Source organism: Xenopus tropicalis, chromosome 4 (genome assembly GCF_000004195.4).
Source record: "Xenopus tropicalis strain Nigerian chromosome 4, UCB_Xtro_10.0, whole genome shotgun sequence".
Classification (NCBI taxonomy): Eukaryota; Metazoa; Chordata; class Amphibia; order Anura; family Pipidae; genus Xenopus; species Xenopus tropicalis.
Genome location: NC_030680.2, coordinates 30,687,780 through 30,712,992, shown reverse-complemented (window position 1 = coordinate 30,712,992; position 25,213 = coordinate 30,687,780). Strand labels below are relative to the sequence as shown.

Genomic DNA, 25,213 nt, shown 5'->3' with positions numbered 1-25,213 from the left:
CGCAACCTTATCAAATGTTCAGATGCAGCGTGGAGCTGTCAACAGGACGCAGACGGAGGAAGTCACGAAGTCGCTGAGGCTGCAAGAAGTTGGTGGAGGGGTGGGGAAGCTGAGGGGAGCCGGAGGAATTCGCTGTGAGGCGGGGGGAGCTGAGGGGAGCCGGAGAAACTCGCGGGGGAGCTGAGGGGAGCCGGAGAAAATCGCGGGGGAGCTGAGGGGAGCCGGAGAAAGTCGTGGGGGAGCTGGAGGAAGCCACTGGGGGTGGAGCTGGAGGCTACTTGGGGGGGAGCCGCAGGAGGACGCTGGGGGTAGCTGGGGCACATAGGAAGAGGGGGGAGCAGGAGGATACTTGGGGGGGAGCTGAAGTATGCTGGGAAGGAGTCTGGGTGGGAGCTGGAGGATGCTGGGAAGGAGTCTGGGTGGGAGCTGGAGGATGCTGGGAAGGACTCTGGAGGGGAGCTGGAGGATTCTGGTGGGAGCTGGGGGGGAGCCGGAGGATACTTGGGGGGGGGGGAGGTGGGATCTGGAGGATGCTGGCAAGGACTGGGGGGGGGGAGAGCTGGAGGATTCTGGTGGGAGCCTTAGGATGCTTGGGTGGGTGGGAGCTGAAGGATGCTGGGAAGGACTCTGGGGGGAGCTGGAGGACGCTGTGGGGGGGGGAACTGGAGGATGCTGGGGGGCCCTGGCTACCAATTTTTTAGGGGGGCCCTGGCTACCAATGTTATAGGGGGCCCTACCAATGTCTGTGTATCCTATGTACTGATGGGAGGGGCCATTGGGGGGCAGGGCGTGGGAGGAGGGGGGCCTAGAAAGTTTTGGTGTGAGGGGCCCCGTGATTTCTGATGGCGGCCCTGATACTTGCTATGCCACAGCCACAGTACCTTCCCAGAGAATATTATCCCCCTACTGCTACTATAGGCACCATTTCTCCCTACTATACCTGCTATCCCACAGCCATAGTCCCTTCCCAGAGGCTATTATCCCCCCACTGCTACTATAGGCACCATCTCTCCCTACTATACTTGCTATGCCACAGCCACAGTACCTTCCCTGAGAATATTATCCCCCTACTGCTACTACTGCTACCATCTCTCCCTACTATACCTGCTATCCCACAGCCATAGTCTCTTTCCAGAGAATATTATCCCCACTGCTACTATAGGCACCATCTCTCAATACTATACCTGCTATCCCACAGTCACAGTCCCTTCCCAGAGGCTATTATCCCCCCATTGCGCCTATAGGCACCATCTCTCCCTACTATACCTGCTATCCCACAGTCCCTTCCCAGAACATATTATCCCACTGCTACTATAGGCACCATCTCTCCCTACTATATCTGCTACTATACCTGCCATCCCACAGCCACAGTCCCTTCCCAGAGGCTATTATACCCCCACTGCGAATATAGGCACCATCTCTCCCTACTATACCTGCTATCCCACAGCCAAAGTCCCTTCCCAGAGGCTATTATCCCCACTGCTACTATAGGCACCATTTCTCCCTACTATACCTGCTATCCCACAGCCAAAGTCCCTTCCCAGAGGCTATTATCCCCCCACTTTACTTTCAGGCTTAGAACCCTCCTCCTAGAAAGTGCATAAGGTAAGGTTTGATAAGGTTAAGTTGGCTGTTACCAGGAGAGGGCAGTGTATGCTTTCTCATAAAGGGTTTTGCTGTGAATCTGTAAGGTTCTCCGTATGATAAGGGGTTACTAGTGATGAGCTAATTTTTTTGCCCGGCATGGATTTGCAGGGAACTTCTGCATGTTGCAAAATTTGGGCGCAGAAAATTAGCGGTTGTGCCAAAAAATGTCATTTTTCGCAAATTTTTCAAAAGTTTTGTGAATTTTTCGCCAAAGTGAAACAGGACAGATTCACTCATCACTAGCTGTTACATTGTGTGTTTGCTGTGAGTTTAAGGGCAGGTTTGAGCGCACTTAAATGTGTCAGCTATTTAATTCCATTATATTCTGCCTATATGTTTAGAGTTGCGTTTTACTGCATTTGTGTTTTATTGTGTTTTTCTGACAAAACATTTTCTTGCGCATTTAAAATACAAAAGTGTTTCAGGTTGCATTTGGAACTCCCCTTTACAAAAAACACTGTGGTAAAAAAATTACAACTACACATGACTATTTTTTAAAAAAAATGGATTAAGATTATGTAAAGCTGCTTTGAGAAATCATAGGAAAAGTTGGAAATCACATTTTTCCATTTACTGTATTTGTAGCCAAGCTGATAAATCACAGCTGGCGCAAAACAAAAAATCTTGATTTTAAAATTTATTGAATGCAGAAAATACACTTCCCACTGTCTGGCATGGCATCTCGATAGGTAAAGGTAATGAGATATCAAATTAGTAATAATTATTTTGATAAATCAAGCAAAATTGTGGTAAAAGTTGTGATCACAATTTACTGTTGTGATTCCTAGTAATTATTGATCAATCCAACCTAGGAGAATAGCAGTCTAGAGGCGGTAATGTAACTAACCCAGGGACAGGCATGGGTGCAGGATGTGCAACCGGACCCCCCCCCCCAACACAAACTTTCTCACCGGTGGTGCGTGCATGTGATTCTTCGGCAGGCCCAGAAGGTGTGTAGGCCCTGATGTAGTTGCACCCCCCTCCAACACCACCGCCACTGCCTAGAGGTGATGTCATTGTACTAGTAGGGGTTTACTAACTACTCCTGCTCTCAAAGTACAGCACTGCTACATGCGACTCAAGGGTATCCTGCAGTTTACGGGTCTCCAGAATAAATTATACACACACCTTCAGTGATTCTTAAACAGATTAACTGCAACTTCTCTAAGGTTGCTGGCCTTAAAGGAAAGGCTAAGTCACTTGGGGGTGCCAAAATGTTGGGCACCCCCAAAATGTTAGGCACCCCCAAGTGACTTTATTTGCTTACCTTGTACCCCGGGCTGGTGCCCGTTAGGAGAAAACAGCACCAGCCCGGGGTACCTGGAGCGATGCGCTTCCTCCTTCCGGCTTCGTTTTGCCGGGACCCCACGACTGGCGCATGCGCAGTAAAGTGAAAGCCGACTTCTCTGTTAAAGTTCGGCTTTTCACTCTACTGCGCATGCGCATGCGCGCGCGAGCGATACAGGAAGGAGGAAGCACTGCAGCTACCCCGGGCTGGTGCTGTTCTCTCCGTACAGGGGCACCAGCCCAGGGTAAAAGGTAGGCAATTCAAGTCACTTGGGGGTGCCCAACATTTTGGGGGTGCCCAACATTTTGGTACTCCCAAGTGACTTTGCCTTTCCTTCTCCTTCAAGGTCCAAAGGTTGATTCTTGGGCCTTATGCTCCAGGCTTCCAGCACGTCCACCTTTGGTACTAGGTGAAGGCTCCTACTGATGCCTTCTGCCTTAGGCCATCAGCTACATTACATTAATTCAACTGACGGGTGACAGGATTTTTATCCCCATTTTCTGTTTCTTTTCCATTTTGGTAACGGAAGTTCTGACTGTTTATTGTTCCTACTACAGTACCACTGGAATTCAGTGAATTGGCTTGACATATCAAATTCCTTTAGATCAAACTGGTATCAGATAAATAAACAATATATTATATATATATATATATATATATATATATATATATATATATATATATACTATTTTCTACATTTGCCCAAGTATAAAAAAGGTACATTTTTGTAAAATGATATTAATCCCACAAGATTCCAGAGGGGGCAAAAAGCCACTTCTAGTAACTTTAACAGCCAAATATCCAGTTACTAAAGTGAAAATTTGGCAGAGAGGGCAATTGTTCTCTTTGTGAGGCGCCCCCCCGGACTAATTCTGGTGCAGAAAAGGTAAGTGCTAAAGGGGGGGTGGCAACTCTAGTTTAGTGATTACAATCACCCCTGGCCCTATTATTAACATTTGATAAAGTAGGGGTCCTCAAACTATACGGATACGGCACCCCAAGGTCATTTACTTGGTCCTCGCTACGTCCTCACCCCTGGCTACTACCTAATTCCTGCCGCACTAGGCCCGGGCCTTTGTGGCCTCGCCACAAATCTGAGCCTGGTCACATCACTGGGTTCCACTGGCCTACGCTAATGACGCGGTGCTAATAGCGCCAGCCACGTGACGCGGTGCCATAAGCGCCGGCCATGTTACGCGGTAGCGTGACAAGCTGGGGCCGAAGACCATTCTGAGGCAGAAAGGTAGTAGCCAGGGGTGAGGACGCAGTGGGGGCCGGGGCATAGTTTGAGGACTAACTATAGTGCGGCCCCCCAACAGTCTGAACCGTGAACTGGCCCCCTGTTAAAAAAGTTTGAGGACCCCTGTGAGAAAGCATGATATTTACAGACCTGGAGGCAACCTTTAATGCTTGTGACAGGTACAGATGCCCCCAGTCACTTGTGGCCTTGCTGCCTCACAGTGCCCAGTCACCTCCTTCCATTTTCCTATGGCTGAAATAGAAATCACATGCCTGTGCCACCACTGCTGCTTTCAAGTGATCCCAATATAACTCTATGGGGGAGGCATGGGTCATTTGGGGCAGTTTGATACCATATGTTTATGTGCCACCACTACAAGTGGCAGGAAAGATGCTATAAATCCAACCTGTATACCATAAGCCTAATGAATGTGCTTAATATAGAACAAAATAAGGGTTATTTTCTCCTGATATATATTTATCGCAATGGTCTTAACTGTGATATAACAGTTACATTAAGGTGGATGCTACCTTGTACCTGCTAGACTTTTTAAGCACTACAGTTTTATGCTGGAAGTCTAAAAAAATACAAGCTACAATTCACTGATAATAAGGCGCAGCCGCTTTATATAATTATATATTTATATAATTGTGCTTATTTACCATTTTATAGCCAAAAAACAAAAAAAAAGGTTGGCGCCCCTATACTCCCACCAATGACTGACATCTGTCAGATCTGTCACACAGTCCCCGCCCACTTTCAAACCAGAGAAGGCGGGAACCTTGGAAGGCTCAGTGTACGCGCCCCTGAGCCGCACACACACACAGAGCTCCACCAATGCGCGCCTCCGCTTCTCCTATCTCACCTTCCGGCGCTCGCTCCCGTGTCTAGGACCGGCTCAGTATCTGTGAGCTGAGGGGGGGAAGGGGGCGGAGCCGTATCGTGGGCGCGCCGGGCCGGATTACTCACGGCAGAAGGATAGCCCGGGCGGCCACAGTACAACCAGGCAGCTCCCCCACGGCCCAGGACAGAGTGGGCAGGGTCATCGTTTCTCCCCCTGCGTCTTGGCTACCTGCGGTGTCGTGAAAGATGCCTGCCGTGTCTAAAGGGGATGGGATGCGGGGCCTGGCCGTGTTCATATCAGACATCAGAAACTGTGAGTAGCGAGCAGGGCGCAGTGCCAAGGGGCAACCCACAGCCCAGTGGCTAATCATTAGTGGCACGTCATGGGGCAAGGACAAATAGCAGAGGTCACAAGTGGATTGTTCCCATGGGAGCAATGATTGCTAGAGAGGGGCTAGTGCAATGGTATGTTCTGGCAATGAGGAGATCTACCCAAATAGCATTTATTCACATAAGATAAGAGCATGCATTCATTATTAATGTTCAATTGGTTTAATGTTATTTGTACATGGAATTGCCATTCAATGCAGTTTCTTCCCTTTCTGTTATTCTGTTCTGACAATGTATCAGGGGGTCTGTTAATCAGCAGTACAGTAGTAATTGCATTTACAATTGGCTTTATAACCACCAAATATTGAAATGAATGCTCATTATAGTTATATTTTCTTTTGTTATGCATTTAATTTCTTTCAGTGGTTTTTGGGTGGAGGATCAATTACAAAATGCTTGGCCCTAGGCTACTTCTCAAAGCTACTACTAACCAGTAGGCAGCCTGACAGGAGATCAGGGCTGGATTAGGGCAATGACACACATTACTATTTGTCGATCAGGTTTAGTTGCAACTACAACATACCAGAAAATACCCTTCCATAGACTACAGGGAGAATTTTTGTGACAAATAGCACCGTGTGTCATTGCCCCTAAGGGTAAGGCTAAGAGGGCTTTCTGGGCTCTCTGCATACCAGGGGCCCCTTGTGTGTTCTGTTTTCTGAGAATATACATCATGGAATGTGCCTACTGCCGATCTACATCATCCCACTGACAATCAAAGCTTGTTGCACACATTTCAGGGGCGATTGTAGTGTGTATATGGCACATAGTGTGTAAGAGTAACTGGTGTAAGCATTGGCACAGGAGCCGGTATTTACTGTGGAAAAGGAATGAATGGGAATGGCTTAGAGGCTATCTGGGAAAAGTTCAAAGGCCAGATACACAGTACAAAGGGAAGTGAGATTGTAAGAGGTTATTAAGGATGTCAGCCTAAGGCAGAGATCCCTAACCTTTTATACCCATGAGTCACATTTGGAAAAAAGTGCTGGGGAGCAACACAAGCATTACAAAGGTTCCTGGGGTGCCAATAAGAGTTATAATTGGCTATTTGGTAGCACCTATGTGGATTGGCAGCCTACAGACAGCTCTGTTTGGCATTATACTTGGTTTTTATGCAACCAAAACTTGCCCCCTTACCAGAAATTAAAAAATAAGCACCTTCTTTGAGACCACGGGGAGCAATATCCAAGGGGTTGGTGAGAAACATGTTGCCTAGAGCCACTGGTTGGGGATCACTGGCCTAAGGTGCTGCTGCCATTACTGCAAGCCAATAACTGCTAGTGCACTGTTTGCCTGGAGTTGATAATCTCTCACAGTATACCTGGCTATTGTGCTACATTACAGAAACCTTCTGGTTAATTGCCTCCTAATAAATCTGATCCTACTGTTTGTGCATCATACAGTAAATGTTCAGCTATACAGTAAGTGGACCATGGAGCTTATAGTCTAATTCCCCTGTAGGGTCAGTTTCCTCCAGCAGCTGCCCAACAACACAACAGCTTGGGCTGACTTCTGCACTAGAGTACTGTACTGTATCAGCTAGAAATGATTGGCCATGCATGTATTTATCTTACTTTAGCATTTATCTAAATGCAGTCAGCTTTCCCCTCATTGAGGGGGATATCAAGTGATATCGCTCTGCTTTGCAAATGTGCATAGGATCTCTTATACAGAGACCCGAATACCTAAACATTTTAAATAATGGGAGGGCTGTCTCTCATAACATCCAGATAAAGCCGATTTCTCTGTAATAATAAAGCAGTACAGAAAGATCCCATATGCAGAAAACCCTATGTATTCTGGATAACAGATCCTATACCTGTATATATGTAAGAGCTGAAGCTCCATATTTCTTTCCTTCATTATTGTCTATAACTGCTCATAGGCCTGGACTGGCAATTTGTGTATTATGGCAAATCGCTATTTTTCTCTTAATCGCTTTTGTTTGGGCCTTTGTGTACTTGAAATGGCAGGTCCTATTTTGAATCCCAGTCCAAGCCTCGGGCTAGAACTAGGGTTATGATATATATAGTGTTATCACTACTGTAGCTATTTTAGCCCAGGTAGGTTGCTTTTGCTGCTACAGGGCACATAGAAACTTCTCTGTTTTATATATGTCTTTTTTTGTTAGGGAAAATCAAGCTATAACTTAATTTGTTGTTATAATGGGTAGATACATGGCACTTATTAAAAGGGGAAATTATAGGGTTAGCCTTCCACAAAATGTCTGACATTAAGAAAGAGACATTTGGAGGTGTGGAAATGATGGCTAGACTCTTAATATTTTGGTTGTAGAATTGAAACTGGAGCAATTTGGGCAGACATTTACTAAAGGTGGCCATACACGGACCGATTTTTTACTTACAAACGACCGATTCCCGAACAATCCGATGCTATCGTTAAGTTATCGTATAGTTGGTGGTGTACGAACGATCGTCGGCCCACTAAACGAGCCGACATTATCGTCCCCAAAATCGATCGGCCAGGTTTAAAAATTTTGGTCGTTTAACGATAAAATCTGCCAGTTGGTGTGAGTGTCAGACATTTGTCTTTCAACGATTGTTCTCTGCGCATGTCACGATTGCCAGCAGCGGAAGTCAACGACATTCGATCGTACGTAGATGTACGATCGTACGTATTTTACGATAATGATGCGACGAAATCTTTCCCGAATTATCGTTGCCCGTGGATGGCATATCGTATGGGAACTCGATCGCCATATGATCGTTTGTCGATATAATTGTTCATCGCACAACGAGCGAAATCGCCTCGTGTATGGCCACCTTAAGTCTTGTACGTCTGAAACCACACAGCAAATGATCTAACTTCCAGATTTCTTTTGCTGCATTTTCTCTTGCTATCCCCCATTTAGAACCAGGTTTAACAGCATTTGCCATTGTGAAGCAGAGAGAAGGATGCTGGCAGTTGCTCTGTAACAGCTGGAATAAAGAAGATTGCTTATCTCTGCATTAGTGTATAGACTGCATAGAGTACAACAACAACAAAAACACATTGGGCACACACAAGTACATCAACCAGTAGTTTAGGAATTGTTTGCCTTCCTTTTCTGCCTCTTCCCAACTTTCAAAAAGGGCTCACTGACTCTGGCAGCCAAAATAAAAAAATTTGCATTGATGCTACAATTTTATTGTTAAATTTTATTTGAAATCTTTTATATTCATTTTCTGATCTCTCTTTCCATCCTCTGCCTGGTTGCAAAGGTAAAACTTGACCCTAGCACCAAAAAAAAAAAAAAAAATCAGAACAGTTACAAATTGTCTCAGAATATCACTGTATGTGTCATAGTAAAAGCTGCTGACAAACTAAAATGAAATCATTGGGCCAGTGGCACATTAGGCAAAGGCTGAGCACCTGATTGCCGCTCCTTGTTCTCAGGGCAGTGATAGGCACCAGCGCTCCCCCACTGACATCCTTCCACTCATTGGGCCTAGTTAAGTATGAGACATGTGCGCTCAGGGGCGGGGGTTGTGTAGGCAGGGGGGAGCCCTCGGGTGGCAGCCCCCAGTGGGCCCCAGTCCAACCCTAGTGGGTGGTAAGGATTCAGGCAGGCTATATTGCTCAGCACTTCTACTGAACACCTCTGATCTTGGGTATGTGGCAAATTTTTGACAGGCTGAAAGACAAATGCCCCAGCCTATTGGGACTTGCCCCCAAGCCCAACTGCACCTGCAAAACTATTCCACTTGTAGCTGTTTATGGGCTCTACACAGGTTAGTAACTAGGGTGGTACTGAATATTTATACGGTCTTATATGTTTCTTAGCTCTTATAGTATATGAAGAGTAAATACAAATGCTTTTACTGTTGTCTATGGATCGGGTCTCCAATAGGAGCAGACTTGGGGGTATATTTATCATGCTGTGTAAAAAGTGGAGTAAAAGATTACCAGTGATGTTGCTCATAGCAGCCAATCAGATATTTTGCTTTGGTTTTCTACCTGTTGAAATCTAATTGCTGATTGGTTGCCCTGGGCAACATCACTGGTAATGCTTTACTCCACTTTTTACAAAGCATGATTGTTGGTGTATTTCCATGGAGGTATTCAGAGCATCAGTAAACAGTGCTGTGCTTTTATCTAAAAATATTATATAATTATTATTTGATATTATACCAAAATATATCTGTTTTTTATTTTATATGATATGCTCTTGAAACTGAGTTTTGGGCTGACCTGTACTAGATTTCATAGAATTACTAGAATTTGTAGCTGCTTTAAAGCTCATATTTTGCAAGCGAATGTAAATTTGTATTACTGAGGTGAATTTTTTAGGAGTTGAGCACCTTTAAGTCACCTTTTAGGATGATGTAGAGAGTGGCATTGGATATTTTGAGTTCTTTAGTTTTTTGTTCAGCAGCTCTCAAGTTTGGAACTTCAGCAGCTGTCTGGTTGCTGGGTACATTTTACCCTAGCAACCTTGCATTAGTTTGAATGAGAGACTGAATATGAATAGGAGAGGGTCTGAATAGAAAGATATGTAATGGCTGCTGAGGTCAGTGACCCCCATTTCAAAGCTGAAAACAAGAAGTGGAAAGCAAATAATTAAAATACTTTCAAAATAAAAATGAAGACCAATTAAACTTTCCTAAGAATTTTCCTAAGAAGTTGTGTATTATCATCTACAGTTGTATTCAGTAAACCTTATTTATAGGATATATTTGTCTTTCTATGCAGCGAGTAGAAGTGAGAGTTGGATTATTACATTTTCCCAATTATTTTTTAATGTCAGCTGATAAGAATGGTCTATTGTGAAACAGAGTTGTTGTACTGTAAAAGGGCACGGCACAAAGCTAATTATTTTGGGTGCTGTGCTTGTATGGTTGGTTGGCTTTACCTAATGTGCAGTCCTTGCATTCCATGGCAGCCGCTCTGATCACAGAGACACTAGAGGAGGGCACAGTGGCCTACTTTAAAGCAGATCAGATGGAAGACTAGATGTGTTACAGTAACAGTTCACTTTCTTTATGCATATACATTGTTTTACTAGCAACAAATTACTTATGTTTATGACTCAGTGTTTGTGCTATTAAATAGGCCTAAATACACGGATTCCTCTGCAGTATGGCTGGTAAATATAATCTGGAGTAAATTGTATAGAAAGGATTATTAGCCAGGGTGGTAAAATGGTATTCTGCTGGAAAACTGGTTTTTAAGGGAGTTACAAAATACACTGTGAATCTGATCATGGCTTTCATCTGAGGAAGATAATTTATTTTATGAATTTCCCTAGGACAGTGGTTTTCTGACTTTTTCAGTTCAAGGCCACTTGGAGGTCCAACATATAGGTCAGGGTCCTCAACTAATAATATTGATACAGGTAAGGGATCCCTTATCCAGTAACCTCTTATCCAGAAAGTTCTGAATTACAAAAAGGCCATCTCCCATAGACTCCATTATAAGCAAATAATTTTATTCTTTGTAATAATAAAACAGTACCTTATAGTGCTGGGCGGTATACCGGTTTAACCGGTATACCGGTTTTTGAAAAAAAAACGATATGATTTTTGAACATACCGCTATACCGGTATGCGCGCCTCCTGCAGTTTTTATCCAATTACATCCGGGTTGCGCCCGTGCGCACGTGACGTCGGCGCGCATGTGACGTCGGCGCGCACGCGACGTCGCTAGGACGCATCGCTGGAGGAACCACAAGTTGGGTAAGTTGGGCTGGGGCTGGGGCTGGGGTTGTGGCTGTGGCTGGGGCTGGGGGGGTTGTGGCTGGTGCTGGGGTTGGGGGGGTTGTGGCTGGTGCTGGGGTTGGGGGGTTGTGGCTGGTGCTGGGGTTGGGGGGGTTGTGGCTGGTGCTGGGGTTGGGGGGGTTGTGGCTGGTGCTGGGGTTGTGGCTGGGGCTGGGGCTGGGGGGGTTGTGGCTGGTGCTGGGGTTGTGGCTGGTGCTGGGGTTGGGGGGGTTGTGGCTGGTGCTGGGGTTGTGGCTGGTGCTGGGGTTGGGGGGGTTGTGGCTGGGGCTGGGGCTGGGGGGGTTGTGGCTGGTGCTGGGGTTGGGGGGGTTGTGGCTGGTGCTGGGGTTGTGGCTGGTGCTGGGGTTGGGGGGGTTGTGGCTGTGGCTGGGGCTGGGGGGGTTGTGGCTGGTGCTGGGGTTGGGGGGGTTGTGGCTGGTGCTGGGGTTGGGGGGGTTGTGGCTGGTGCTGGGGTTGTGGCTGGTGCTGGGGTTGGGGGGTTGTGGCTGGTGCTGGGGTTGTGGCTGGTGCTGGGGTTGGGGGGGTTGTGGCTGGGGCTGGGGCTGGGGGGTTGTGGCTGGTGCTGGGGTTGGGGGGGTTGTGGCTGGGGTTGGGGGGGCTGTGGGGGTTGTGGCTGGGGCTGGGGGGGTTGTGGCTGGGGGGGCTGGGGTTGGGGTGGTTGGGGTTGGGGGGGTTGTGGCTTGGGGGGGTGGGGGGGCCACCAATATTTATTATTTATTTTTTATTTATATACCGTCAAATACCGTGATACCGATATAATTTTGAAAAATACCGTGATATAAATTTTTGGTCATACCGCCCAGCTCTAGTACCTTATACTTGATCCCAACTAAGATATAATGAATCCTTATTGAAGGCAAAACAATCCTATTGGGTTTAATCAATATGTAAATTATTTTTAGCAGACTTAAATTGTGGAGATCTAAATTACAGAAAGATCCCTTATCCGGAAAACCCCAGGTCCTGAGTATTCTGGATAACAGGTCCCATACCTGTATGTGATTAAATAAAAAAAAAAAAATAGTGTACAGGTATGGGACCTGTTATCCAAAATGCTCAGGACCAGGGGTTTTCTGGATAAGGGATCTTTCTGTAATTTGGATCTCCATAACTCAAGTCTGCTAAATTTAAATAAACCCAATAGGATTGTTTTGCCCCCAATAAGGGGTAATTATATCTTAGTTGGGATCATGTACAGGTACTGTTTTATTATTACAGAGAAAAAGGAAATCATATTTAAAAATTTGAATTTTTTACTTATAATTGGATCTACGGAAGACTGCCTTTCTGTAATTCGGAACTTTCTGGATAACGGGTTTCCGGATAAGGGATCCCAAGCCCTTGAAACATAAGCAATTAGGGAAAACGTTGCATTGTAAGAGAACATGTGGAGAACAGTAGTTGGTCAGCTGTATTTCAAAGGACAAGTAGGACATCCGATAAATCTTAAACCCAATTCTATGAGAGGAAATTGGTATTCTCCCATCTTACCCTATAGGCTGAGCCCCCCTGCCAGTATTTTAAGTAGAAAGAACTTTGGTTTAGCTAGTATTTTTGGAGTGTAGTTTATCGAGGTTTTTATTAGGTATAGGGTAACATAAACCTGTCCTGGCAATGGCACACCTACTGTAGGTAAGATATCTGCTGAAAATGCTGTTCCCTTTGTTAACATTCAAATTGCCTCAAGTAAATTATATAACTCACAGCAATTCACTTTTATTGTGGGGAAGTGCCTTCTTTTTTGTGATTAAACCTTAATGATGTAATTTAATGTAATTTACGTGCAGCAATTTAAATGTTAGCGAAAAGGGTGGTATTTTCAGGAGATATGTTACCCTCCAGTAGTGCATTTTAATTGCACGGGACACATCTCGCCATGTGCCATTGCCCAAAGGGTAGAAAAACAAATAGAGCAGGGCTTATCCCATACAAGTATTGCCTATTGTCACCCAGCATATTTTCTTGAGTTAGGACTGTGGTAACGGTGCAGGGCTAATGCCACGGTGCAGGGCTAATGCCACGGTGCAGGGCTAATGCCACGGTGTAAGACAGAGCGAGAATGCAGAGTGGAATTTGCCGCAGAAACGTGCAAGTATGCGTTTCAGCGCCATAATCCGTGTGCCTGCACGTGGCTGACAGTGGCATGACTGATGCATAGGGGCTGATTTAAAATCAGTCTTTATCTGCAGGTCGAGAATCTGCCCCATGTTGCTGAAAGGCTATACGGCTTGCCTGACTTTTGTCCCTCATCTTTCTCATCCAATCTGATTATGCAAATGTTTTCTTAGCGGTATGAGGTGCGTGTTTGCTTTGGCATTGTTCTGTGCTAGGGACAAGAGTGGTTCCATATTTATTCTTTACTTTATGAAATTATCTAAACAGAAAAATACCAATGTAAATTCTTTAAAGAGTTCTATATGGATTGTTCCATAGATTGCAGAATTAGTAACGCAGGGGCCACACAGATCTCCTCGAACTTCCAGACGTTTGCAGCCATCAAAAAACTGGTATTCTGCTGATAATGTATCAGGCTTTGCATTGCCAGGGATATGATTGCTGAACTAATTAGATAAACTCCCTGTAAAGTGCAAACAAGTTGGTTTTCTGATAACATTACTGAGCTAAGTATGCAAATAAACCCTTAAACTTCATTATAATTTGTTATAATTGTTCAGTTCTAACATTTACAGTGGGAATGCCCTTTGAGTATGGCACACGTATCTAGGTAGTCAGATCTGTTAATGCTCCTACTAAATTTTGTCCCTATTCTATAACTCACATATACTGACTTTAGCTGAATTGAGACATTTTTTTGAGTGGCAGTTGATTCACCGCAAGTGGAACACCTAGCTGCAAGGGAACCTGTAGTCCCACATTTAATCATTTTAAATTTAAGCACCAGCAGTCACACACTTAGGAGCCAACCCTGTCGATTCTGCAGAGACAAGCAGTTATATGCCAACAGACTAAACAGCAATGGTCTCCCCCTTAGCCTTTACTTGCATTATGCCTCTCCATATATACTTAAATGAACTTTTGGCAAAAAAGTTCATGGAGGTGCCAAATAAGGGCTGTGATTGGCTATTAGGCAGCCTCTATGCACACTATCAGCTTACAGGAGGCTTTATTTGGTAGTAAATCTTGTTTTTATTCAACCAAAACGTGCCCCCAAGTCAGGAATTCAGAAACAACTACCTGGTTTGGGGGCACTGAGTGCAACATCCAAGGGGTTGGGGAGCTACATGTTGCCCCCGAGCCACTGGTTGGGGATCACTGATGTAGAGACTGCAGTTCTGAGACAGTTTCTCAGGTCTGGACTGGGAGTCAAATTAGGCCCTGGCATTTCAAGTACACAGGGGCCCAAACAGCCCCCCACAAGCCCAATAAATTGCCCAATAGATTGCCAGTCAAGGCCTTCTGCTACTTTATGTCTGAGCTTTTTGTAAAAAAAAAAAAAAAAAATTCTTAAGGAAAACAATGAAGTGATGACGTGGAAGAGGTTTTTTTAATAGCTATAGGAACGACATTTGATATTTTTCCTCTTCATAGGCAAATTCATTCAAGCGTGCTTGTAGCCTGATTGGCTATGTTCCAGAGACAGTTGAAGACTCTTATCTATATGTGCACTGCTGGGCAGACTAGGAATGAATAAAGAACCTCACCATGCCTTCATCATGTCAGCTGGTAAATGTGTCATGGTTCAGCAACAACTGGAGTCAGATGCTAGGCTATCCTTCCTGCAGGGTGGCATGGATAAGTCCTGTTTTAGAGAAAAACACTACATTTTTTAAATTTATGATATCTATATCTAGCTAGATGTATGGGATCCGTTATCCGTAAACCCATTATCCAGAAATCCACGGTTATGGGAAGGTTATCTCCCACCGACTCCATTTTAATCCAAAAATGTACATTTTTAAAATTGATTGCCATTTTCTCTGTAATAATAAAACAGTACCTTGTACTTGATCCCAACTAAGATATATTTTATCCTTACTGGTGGCAACACACTCCTATTGGGTTAATGTTTAATGTACAGGTATGGGACCCGTTATCCAGAATGCTGGGGACCTGGGGTTTTCCGGATGAGATGTCTTTATGTAATTCGGATCTCCTACCTTAACTCTGCTATTAAAATTATTTAAACAGTAATTAAACCTAATAGGATTGTTTTGGCTCCAATAAGGATTAATGATATCTTAGTTGGGATCAAGTACAAGCTACTGTTTTATTATTACAGAGAAAAAGGAAACCATTTTTAAAAATGTAAATTATTTGATTAAAATGGAGTCTATGGGAGATGGCCAGGTCCGATACCTGTAGTACATTTTCCTCTGTTCAATAACAATTTGTGCTTACCTAACACAATGGATACACATACCTTAAAGGGGAAGGAAATGCTAAATCACAGGGGTGCCAAAATGTCAGCCACCCCCAGTGATTTTAATCACTTATCTGAAACCTCCGGTTGGTGCTCCTGTTAGGAGAAAACTGCACCAACCGGGGTGTATGTGAGGTAGCAATCCTTTCGGTCTTCGCGCGTGCATAGTAAGCTAGCTTTTTCGCTCAACTGCACATGCGTTGGCCTTGGGATTCTTAAGAACACGGAGGGAATAGGAACGCTCACTTGCATGTACTCCGGGCCGGTGCAGTTTTCTTATAACAGGAGCACCGGCCCTAGGTATCAGGTAAGTGATTACAATTACTGGGGGGTGCCTAATATTTGGCACCCCCCCAGTGATTTAGTCTTTCCTTCTCCTTTAATGCATACATCAAAAATATATAACTCCTAATGTTTAGTGTAGGTGTACACAGGTATCTCTTGAGTTAAGTGGTAACCACAGATAACTAAAGGGGCACCTTTACCTCCAGGAATATTTTTATTGGTTGTGGGTAATTTAGATATTCCTCACTAAAATTCATGTTCTTACTTTTGAACAATGTTAATTGTAGTGATTGGTGAAATAGGTTAGGTAAGTTTTATTTTTGTTTGTGTTCTTCTTTTATAAATCATCTCTACAATATACAGGTACATGCATGTATGTCAAATTAGGTTGGCGGTGGGGAGGTATGAATATACATAGTAGAGCTGCCTGAAGCTTTACCAAGGGATATAGAGGGTCAGTACCAGGGGTTTGGAGTCTGTGCATAAATCCTTCAACTCTGACACCTCAGTATATGGTACCTCCAACTCTGACTCTTCTGTTTTTAATATATTAATGTATTTTCCATGTTGATTGAACAAACACAACACATAAGACACAAGACCACTGCCAAAGCTCAGCAATTATAAAGCTGTAAGAAGACGGTGTCTGCTTTTGGGAACAAAGCAACAAAGAAGAAACAAAGCAAACCCTGTTGGCCATCCAAGCCTGGCACTGCCAACCTGAATGAGAATACTGTTCAAGTTTGGGTCTAAATCTATTACTAAGCCTTTATAATTGGATTTTATTTATTAGAGAAACTACAAAAATTCCTTAACCCTTAAGTTTTAAATGGAACACAAAAAATGAAAACAATATAATAGCTCAGGTGGACTTCGCACTAGAGAAACAACTATGCATGGCTTCTTACAGCAGAAAAGTACTTGCTTACGACTATTATCTGTGAAATAGCACATTGTAACATACTGTATTTTGTCCTTACAATTTGAATTTATTTTGAGTCGGAGTTGGTACATTTTTGCAGACTCCGACTCTAGGTAACCCCTTGGTGGTATCCATCAGCATAGTGGTAACCCTAATCACTTACAAAAAAAAGACTACTTTTTTTCTTTACTGGCAGTGGTTTGTTTCAGGGAGTTTATCTGGAATAGGTTTTAGATTGAATAAGAGTCCAGCAGCAGGGAAGTCTGGGTCATAATACAAGATATCTTATATAGAAATATGTAGGCGGATGCTCGGAAGGGACAGAACATGTGGTCGGAGGGAGTATGTTGGGAACAGATGGAGTGGATGGAGGTTAGAATAGGATGCTGGAAAGGATCCCAGAAATTGCATATAGCTAGGAAGAGTTCACAGCAAGAAGAGTTAAATTTACTGTTCATATTTTGGGGTCTCCACATATTTAGGTGATTTTTTTTGTCCTGTAAACTGCTAGTTCTTGGTGAATGCTACCAAAGCCAAATATGTGCTGAAGTTAGCAGTTTTAAATAGAAAGAAATATTTGTCCATTTAGCGTTCTTCAGCATCGAGGCACATTTTTTCACGTCAGCCATGACCATTCATTTTCATTTACGTCTCCATGCCTGGTAGTTTTGTTATCCCAGAGCACAGAATAGATAAAATGCTGTACATTTTGTTTAAAGTCATTTTTCTGTTTTTTTGTTTTTTTTTAAGAAATGGTAATGCTACATTTAGCAGAGTTTGGTAACAGAAATTAAATCCACATTCTGAATTTATCAGAACTGTGTATTTTGTAGAAATGTTTTTTAAGGCTTGCAGAAACTGTTTTCAGAGTGGTAGATACAATTCTGGGTCTCTAGAACCATATTTTTGGTATTGTATAAATATGTTTAAGGAAAACTATACCCATAGAATGAATACTTAACCAACAGAAAGTTTATATTATGTTAAGTGACTTATTAAAGAATCTTGCCAAAATGGAATATATATATATCGGTAAATATTACCCTTTTATATCTTTTCCCTTGAGCCACCATTTAGTGATGGGCTGTGTGTTCCCTCAGAGATCACCTGACAGGAAATAATGCAGCTCTAACTGTAACAGGAACTCTGTCCATTAATTGGCTGTTGTGGCCTAGCATGTATGTGTGCCTTGGCTCGTTTGTGTGCACTGTGAATCCAATGATCCCAGGGGGCGGCCCTTAATTCTTAAAATTACCATTTTCTATTTAGGATTGCCCAATAGCACATACTACTAAAAAAGTATATTTTTATGAAAATGGTTTATTTAGATGAAGCAGGGTTTTACATATAAGCTTGTTTATGCAATATATTTTTTATAGAGAACTACATTGTTTGGGGGCATAGTTTTCTTATGTCCCCGGTTACGTCCTCGAATAGGATACCGAGCGACTTTAGAAAATGAAGCGCTGCATATTTTTTCCCACCAGCAATTTACTTTAATTCCAGTGGGTAAGCATTTTGGGAAGATTGGGGGTAGCCCAATTTTAATAGTGAGTGACAAATCTCCCTATGTGCCATCACCATTAGAGTTCACTGCTTGATAAATATGCCATAGGAATGAATAGAAAAAGGGTGAAATCTGCAATCAAGGCTGTTTTAAACATGCAACTGCTGTAAGATCGTTTTTGTGTCTCCTTCTGAAACAATTATCTTTTTTATTTTAGGCAAAAGTAAAGAAGCAGAAATAAAGAGAATAAACAAAGAGCTGGCCAATATTCGTTCCAAGTTCAAGGGTAAGCATCAGCATACTCGGCTAACACAATAACAGTTTTAGGGAGGAGACCCAAATATAGGGGCTTTTATATATTCTTCCGGTCCTGCCTGAATGATATAAGGAAGATTTTGCACTAGGGCTGCCCAGTATATCTTCTGACATTTCTATTCAGTGGGTGCAGTTACCCTATTTATATATAGGCACCTGTGCCTATGGCAGCAGCCTTAGTGGGGTAGCCCTTAGGTTCCTATATAATCAATGAAATTCCTTACCAGGGAAAATCTGGCGGTGGCGGGGGGAGGGATCTGCCACAATCTGATGTCAGCGGAAGTAATATCATGTGTGCGTGGCATCACTTCCACTGTCAGGGTGGCGTTCTTGGGTTTGGTGCCTAGGTTGGCACTAGACCAAAATACCTCCCTGCTTATAAATTAATTTTGCTTAGTGAAATACTTGTAATTCTAAACAACTATTAATGATACATTAAAACCACTAAAAAATATTTCATGTTATTGTAACTATAACTGCTACTGAAAGCAGTATTTGTCTGTCCCTTTTTTATTCTCTGAAACAATATAACGGCTAACAGATTAACTGACATATAAAGAATCATGCAAGAATGACCTGTGCTACATTGTTTCAAGAGACAGATCCAGCAGTGCAGAAAAGGACAGACAGAAATTGCTTTCAATAGCAGTTACATTTTTCAAATAACTTTAAAACCGGTGACAATTTTTATTAGGCAAAAATGTATTTTTGGGTTTACGCTCTATTTCACCTTGACAACGGGGGCATCTAAGATTCTTTAAAAAAAATAAAAATAAAAAAAAATTAAAGTGTTTAGTAGAGCGGAGTCACAAGCGCTATCTGTATCTACTGAGTGGGAAAATTCCTTTGCATGTAGAAACAAATCTGAGATTTTGAGCTGACATAGCTTACTGGGAAAAATATTTGCATTAGACCCACACCAGTTAAATGGCTTATTCACACTGCCTGTTTATTTGTATATTAAGGAAGGCAAGTGATGTTCTTGTGTGGTGCTGGGAGAGCAAACATGCAAATTACATACACTCAAGCCACACCCAAACAGCTGTAATACCCAGCACACAACAGCTGACCCATAAATGCCCAACTTAAGAAAACCATTGGGCTAAACAAGCAGATGGATAAGGATGGTCAGGTTGGTTCAAGATCACACACACACACATACAGACTGGGATTCTCAACTAAAGATATTGGTTGGAGTATTCCAGTTAGAACACATTATATTGATGGTCCTTTTGGTCCTGATTCATAAAGTAAAAAAGTTTATTAAGACGCTTACTAAAGCTGCCATATTCAAATTCTATTAATATTTGAGTACAAATTGAAAGGAATACTGTCATTGGAAAATATGTTTTTTTAAAACGCATCAGTTAATAGAGCTTCTCCAGCAGAATCCTGCATTGAAATCAGTTTTTTTTAAAAGCTCAAACAGATTTTTTAATATTAAATTTTGAAATTTCACATGGGGCTAGCCATATTCTTCATTTCCCAGGGTGCCACAGCCATGTGACCTGTGCTCTGATAATCTTCAGTCACACTTTACTGCTGAGCTGCAAGTTGGAATGATATCCCCCCCCCCTCCCAGCAGCTGATCAGCAGAACAATGGGAGGGGAGCAAGATAACAGCTCACAGTAGATACCAGAATAACTCTCAATAACAAGAAATTCAAGTCCGGCTTGGGACTCCTCCAGTTACATGGGAGTAGGAAAAACAATAGGTTACCTGAAAGCAGTTCTAATATGTTGCGCTGGCTCCTTCTGAAAGCTCAGGCACAGTGCACTGACATGGCGACTACACACCAGTATAACAATTATGGGCACTTATACAAACCCCATGCAGCGGAGGAACAATAGATGAAGCAGACCCCCTGGTCACATAGGGGCATAGGGGGGCCTGGACCGCTGGTTCTGCTTCCTCCATTGTTGCATATAAATCCTTGCACGCAGGTAGGAGAGGTGAGGGAAACACATTTGCTACTCTGCGCCGGACCCCTCTAAAGATTTTTGGGGGGGAAGGTGCGGCCCAGATTAGTTACTCCATTGATCATGTGTCTCTCCTGGATTAAAGATTCCAATAAAGAAATAAAGAAGGTACTTGCATGCTATTTTATTAAAGGTACACAGAGGGGCTGATATAGTTTAGTTGCACTTAGAAACCAGTCAGATCTGGTTGCTATGGGCAGCTTTCACATTGAATGAGCCCTAATGTTCTTTAATAAGTGACAGAATGGCTAACATTGGTGTAAAGGCCCACCCTACGGTTTTTTGGAACACAGTAATGTCAAATGGGGCTGTGATTGATAATTATAATTACCCGGACTCCTCCTAAATCCACTCTAAATTAACATTATAAATAATCTATATTTTTGGCTGCACAGTCACATTCATCATGAGGGTTAATTAGGGAGGAGCTCTGTGATAAAGCTTGTATAGCATGGCTGAGTGAGTCATTGGCTTATGGTGGGTGGGCTGGGATTTATAGCTCATCCTCGGTACCCTTCTGCCTTTCTATTAATTGGTTTCTGTCCACTCTCCTCTGTGATCTGTTCTTAACTAAAACCCACGTTTTAAGCCCCCTAACTGATTTACCACTTACCAGCTGCAGATCGTAAGAAGGTTCTCTGCTTCCATTTTGCCCCTCGTGAGCAAAGCAGCACGGTGGCACTAAAGGGCAAAAAAGAGTGTATAAAAACAGGATCTATTTTCCTGGATTTTTTCTCGTTTTCTTGACAATAAATTATTTCACCCTGCCTCTAGCTTTGCTTGTGTAAGGGTGCTTTACGTAGCGTAACATTATATATGTGCTTCATTGTTGGCAGGCTGTCCCATTGCTTGCCGAAGACGCAGCACCTATGTGTTAAAAGACATAGACCATTCTTTATTTAGGAAACACGCAGGTACCTGTAGAAATGTAAAGCGGCTCCGGCTTGTGTCTGCTTTCTCTTCTTCCACTGTTGCCATGGTGTTTTTATCTCCACTTAAAAATTTTATTATGCAGAATGCACTAGCACCCTGACATAGCATTAACCAATTCACTGCCAGCAGGAACAAACTATGTTATTATCCTGTTTATGTGAATACTGCATATGGAACAAGCAAATAACAAGAAGCTAGTCCTTATTCAGACCAGGAGCAGTCGTTCCTATTTGGGGCTCAGTCCAGTGAACAGCCTTGTTTCCGTATCCATTATACAAGCTAAAGAAGGCTTTTTGTAAAATCTGGCCACAAAGTGGGCCTAACTACAAAAAAGTCTGAAGAGCTCTGTAGAGTCCAAAGCTGATAGAAAGCCCTTCACATCTCTTCAGTAATCCGAAGTTGCTGCAGGAGGAAAGTTTGCTTAATTTCGGATTACCAACGCGATGCAAAGGTCTTTCCACTGGTTACTCCTTTTGTTGCCAGTGGGAAGCCTTTTCTGAGCAGTTTGTCACCCACAATAGCAGAGATCTATCTTGGGCGGCTCCACTGCTTCGTGGGTTCTTATCCTTAGGCTAATGTCAGACGTGGTGTTTGGCATTTATTTTCAGCAAGCTGAAAATCGCTTGTCGAAAATAGCGCCATACGCCTCCTACCTGTGCCTGCACCTGAATGAATGGAATACGCTCGGGTGCAGGCACATGTAGCCATTATCCGGCAAAAAACCTGAGACTTCATATTTTCGGCGGATATCGGCTACATGTGCCTGCACCCGAGCGTATTTTATTCATTCAGGTGCAGGCACAGGTAGGAGGCGTATGGCGCGATTTTCGGGTGCAGGCACAGGTAGGAGGCGTATGGCGCTATTTTCGGCAAGCGATTTTCGGCTTGCCGAAAATATACGCCTGCTGACACATCTGACATTAGCCTTAAGGTGCAAGTTAGGGGATTAAACTGAAAGCGGTAATGTAATAAAAGGTGCAGAGTTTGCCCATTTTAGTCACCCATAACAACCAATCTGATATTTGTGCCCGGGGTATCAGGTAAGTGATTACAATCACAGGAGAGTGCCTACCATTTGGTACCCCCAGTGATTGTACCTTTCTTTCTTCTTTAAATGGCACCTTCTGATGTATCAGCTGCTATAGCTGTGTGATATAAAGGGATATATTACCAAGAGGAGCATTTACAAGTGGTTACCAGAACAGGAATTGTCGGGGGAGGGGGGAGGTAGTTGCTGAGTTGCAGAATTTAGGATGACACCCACTAAGAGGTTCCTCAGAAAACTAAAAACAGGAAGGGCTCTGACATAATTGATTTTTCCTTTCCAAATAAATCTGCACATTCACTTTTTTTTGTTTTTACCCCTCCCCCGGACAGATTTTAACCTCAGTCAATCCAGATGGCTCTTCGGAAATACAAAATCTAAGGGGCAGATTTGTAAAAATGTGAGTGTAGAGCTTAATACTTAAAAACGCGCATACATTCTATTCATTTCTATGGGATTTTTAGAAGTGTATTTATCAAATGGTGAACTCTAATATTCACCCATTATTAAATACAGTTCTAGAAATCCCATAGGGACGAATACAATGTGGGTGAAATAAATCTGCCCCTACATGTGATGCTAACATCATTCAGATAAAATGCTCATTATCTAATGTAAGGCATTCCCCATTGGCACCAGCATACAGATGAGACACTTCCCCAATACCCCCAAGAAATGTCACTTTATAAAGTGTTAACAGTCCTCCTTACATTTCTTATAGACTACAATCACACTTAGACAGTTGGTTCATGCATTTTCCTTCACATTCTAATTAAAGCCTCCCAAAACTGGTATTCAGCTGCTAAATAAAACACATAACAGGATTAAAAGGCTGGGAAACACCTTTCCATAAGTCAGGGAAGTGTATGGTATTAAAGTGAGAGAACCGTATTTGCCCCCCTAATACCAGTCTGACATAATTGCCGTAGACAAAATATGCTTTTAGCCCAGAACAGTAAAAAAGTAAGATATTTCTCTTTTTGCCCAAGCATATATGCATAGTAGCAATTAATATGTGCCAAGAATATACACAAACAATCACATGCCTTTTTCTCTGGCTAGTAAAGCAGGCCTGCTGCATTCCTGGAAGTACCCACTGAACTTCCTCAGATCCGGTTCAGTGAGAAGTGCAAATGGTTGCACTGTTAAAGGAATAAAGTCAGCACTTCATTTTCCTGTTCTGTTACATGCTCTCTCTTCCTACTGTTAGAAATGTGACAGTCACACTGTCTCCCTGCCGGTACTAGATTGCTCTTTCCTTTTTTATGTGTTCTTATCTTGTGTTTAGGCCAAAATTGGAACCAGTATGCAGACTGGAAGATGACCTTTTGTTTTTAAAGAAATACTGACACCAGAAATTAAACCTTTTTTGTCATATTATTACATTGGCTTTGCATGCTATTTATAAGTTTTCATTAAATTAATTATTTGCCCAATGCTTTTGCATTACCTATCTCAGTGGTTCTCAACCTTCCTAATGCTGCCACCCTTTATTACAGTTCCTTATGTTTTGGTGACCCCCAACCATAAAATTATTCCTAAGACCATCGGAAATATGTGTTTTCCAATGGTCTTAGGCGGCCCCTGTGAAAGCGTTGTTTGACCCCCAAAGGGGTCCCGACCCACAGGTTGAGAACCACTGACCTATCTGATCCCCCATGTTCCTCTATGGAAGGGCTACCATATTTGTGCAGCAGGAGTCTGTTAGCATTAGAAGCTTTAACTGACAGATTGACAATTACTCACAAAAGCAGCCCTATCAGCGGAAAATATTTAACATGACCTATAGGTAACTTTTTTGCATATTAATATTTTGAAGAGTAGTTTTTAGTGTCAGTGTCACTTTAAGCTCTGTGAATGAGGACTAAATTGGGGCCCCATGGCAGTCCTTATTTTTTTGCACTTTATACCCTGCCCACTGTTTAATTCCCCATCATCTGCACGCGTGGATTAAATGAATGAGATTGTACATACAGTATATATGTTTTTATACGAAATGCTGTATGAAGTAATAATCCATTTTAACTTCTTTGTTTCCTGTTTGTAGGAGACAAAGCTCTAGATGGCTATAGCAAGAAGAAATATGTCTGCAAGCTGCTCTTTATCTTTCTGCTGGGCCATGACATTGACTTTGGACACATGGAGGCAGTAAATCTGCTGAGCTCCAACAAGTACACAGAGAAGCAGATTGTGAGTCAGGCTTGTTCCACATACATTATTCTCTGCTCTCTCTTCTGATTCAGTCTTTATTCCACGGCATGAGTTTTCCAGCAGATCCAGCAGATATGGTTTGATATGAATAGAGTTTTTTGTTTTTTCTAATGTCAGGCATATAATATTTATTGCTTTATTTGTGCACATCTGTTTTTTACTGCACAGTTGGAGAACTGAACTCTGAAAATACTTTTTATATCTGCTGCTGCTGTTTAATGGATGGATTAAAGTGCCTTTTAGTTCTCTTTGCTGACAATAGTAATGATTCTCTGCATCTGCCAATGTTAACCACTAATACACTTGAGTAAAAAGGCTCTTGCATTAAAGTCACAGACGAATGAAAATATATAACATCTTTTCCTATTAGTTTCACTTCCCTTTGGACCTTGTTAATACATTGCTTTTTAAGGCTCTTGGTACATCAAACTGTTGCAGCGTTTGACTCAAAAAGCAGTGTATAGCCAAGGGCATGCCATCAGTTGCAGTGCCAAGCATTTTATAGTCTT

The 25,213-nt window shown here is 42.8% G+C and overlaps 1 protein-coding gene across 5 annotated transcripts in view; it reads left to right on the top strand.

Moving 5' to 3' along the window:
* Positions 1–4,985: 4,985 nt before the first annotated feature.
* Positions 4,986–25,213, top strand: part of ap2a2 (adaptor related protein complex 2 subunit alpha 2) — a 51,353-nt gene continuing 31,125 nt past the window's right edge. For 4 of the 5 annotated variants that reach the window (XM_012960784.3, XM_012960782.3, XM_031899971.1 and 1 more), the window contains exons 1-3: positions 4,986–5,331; positions 18,438–18,506; positions 24,541–24,683. In XM_012960784.3, the coding sequence (XP_012816238.1) occupies positions 5,265–5,331; positions 18,438–18,506; positions 24,541–24,683 (279 nt within the window). In that variant the 5' untranslated portion in view covers positions 4,986–5,264. The remainder of the gene's footprint in view (positions 5,332–18,437; positions 18,507–24,540; positions 24,684–25,213) is intronic. The other variant, NM_001001209.2, reaches the window with a different exon arrangement.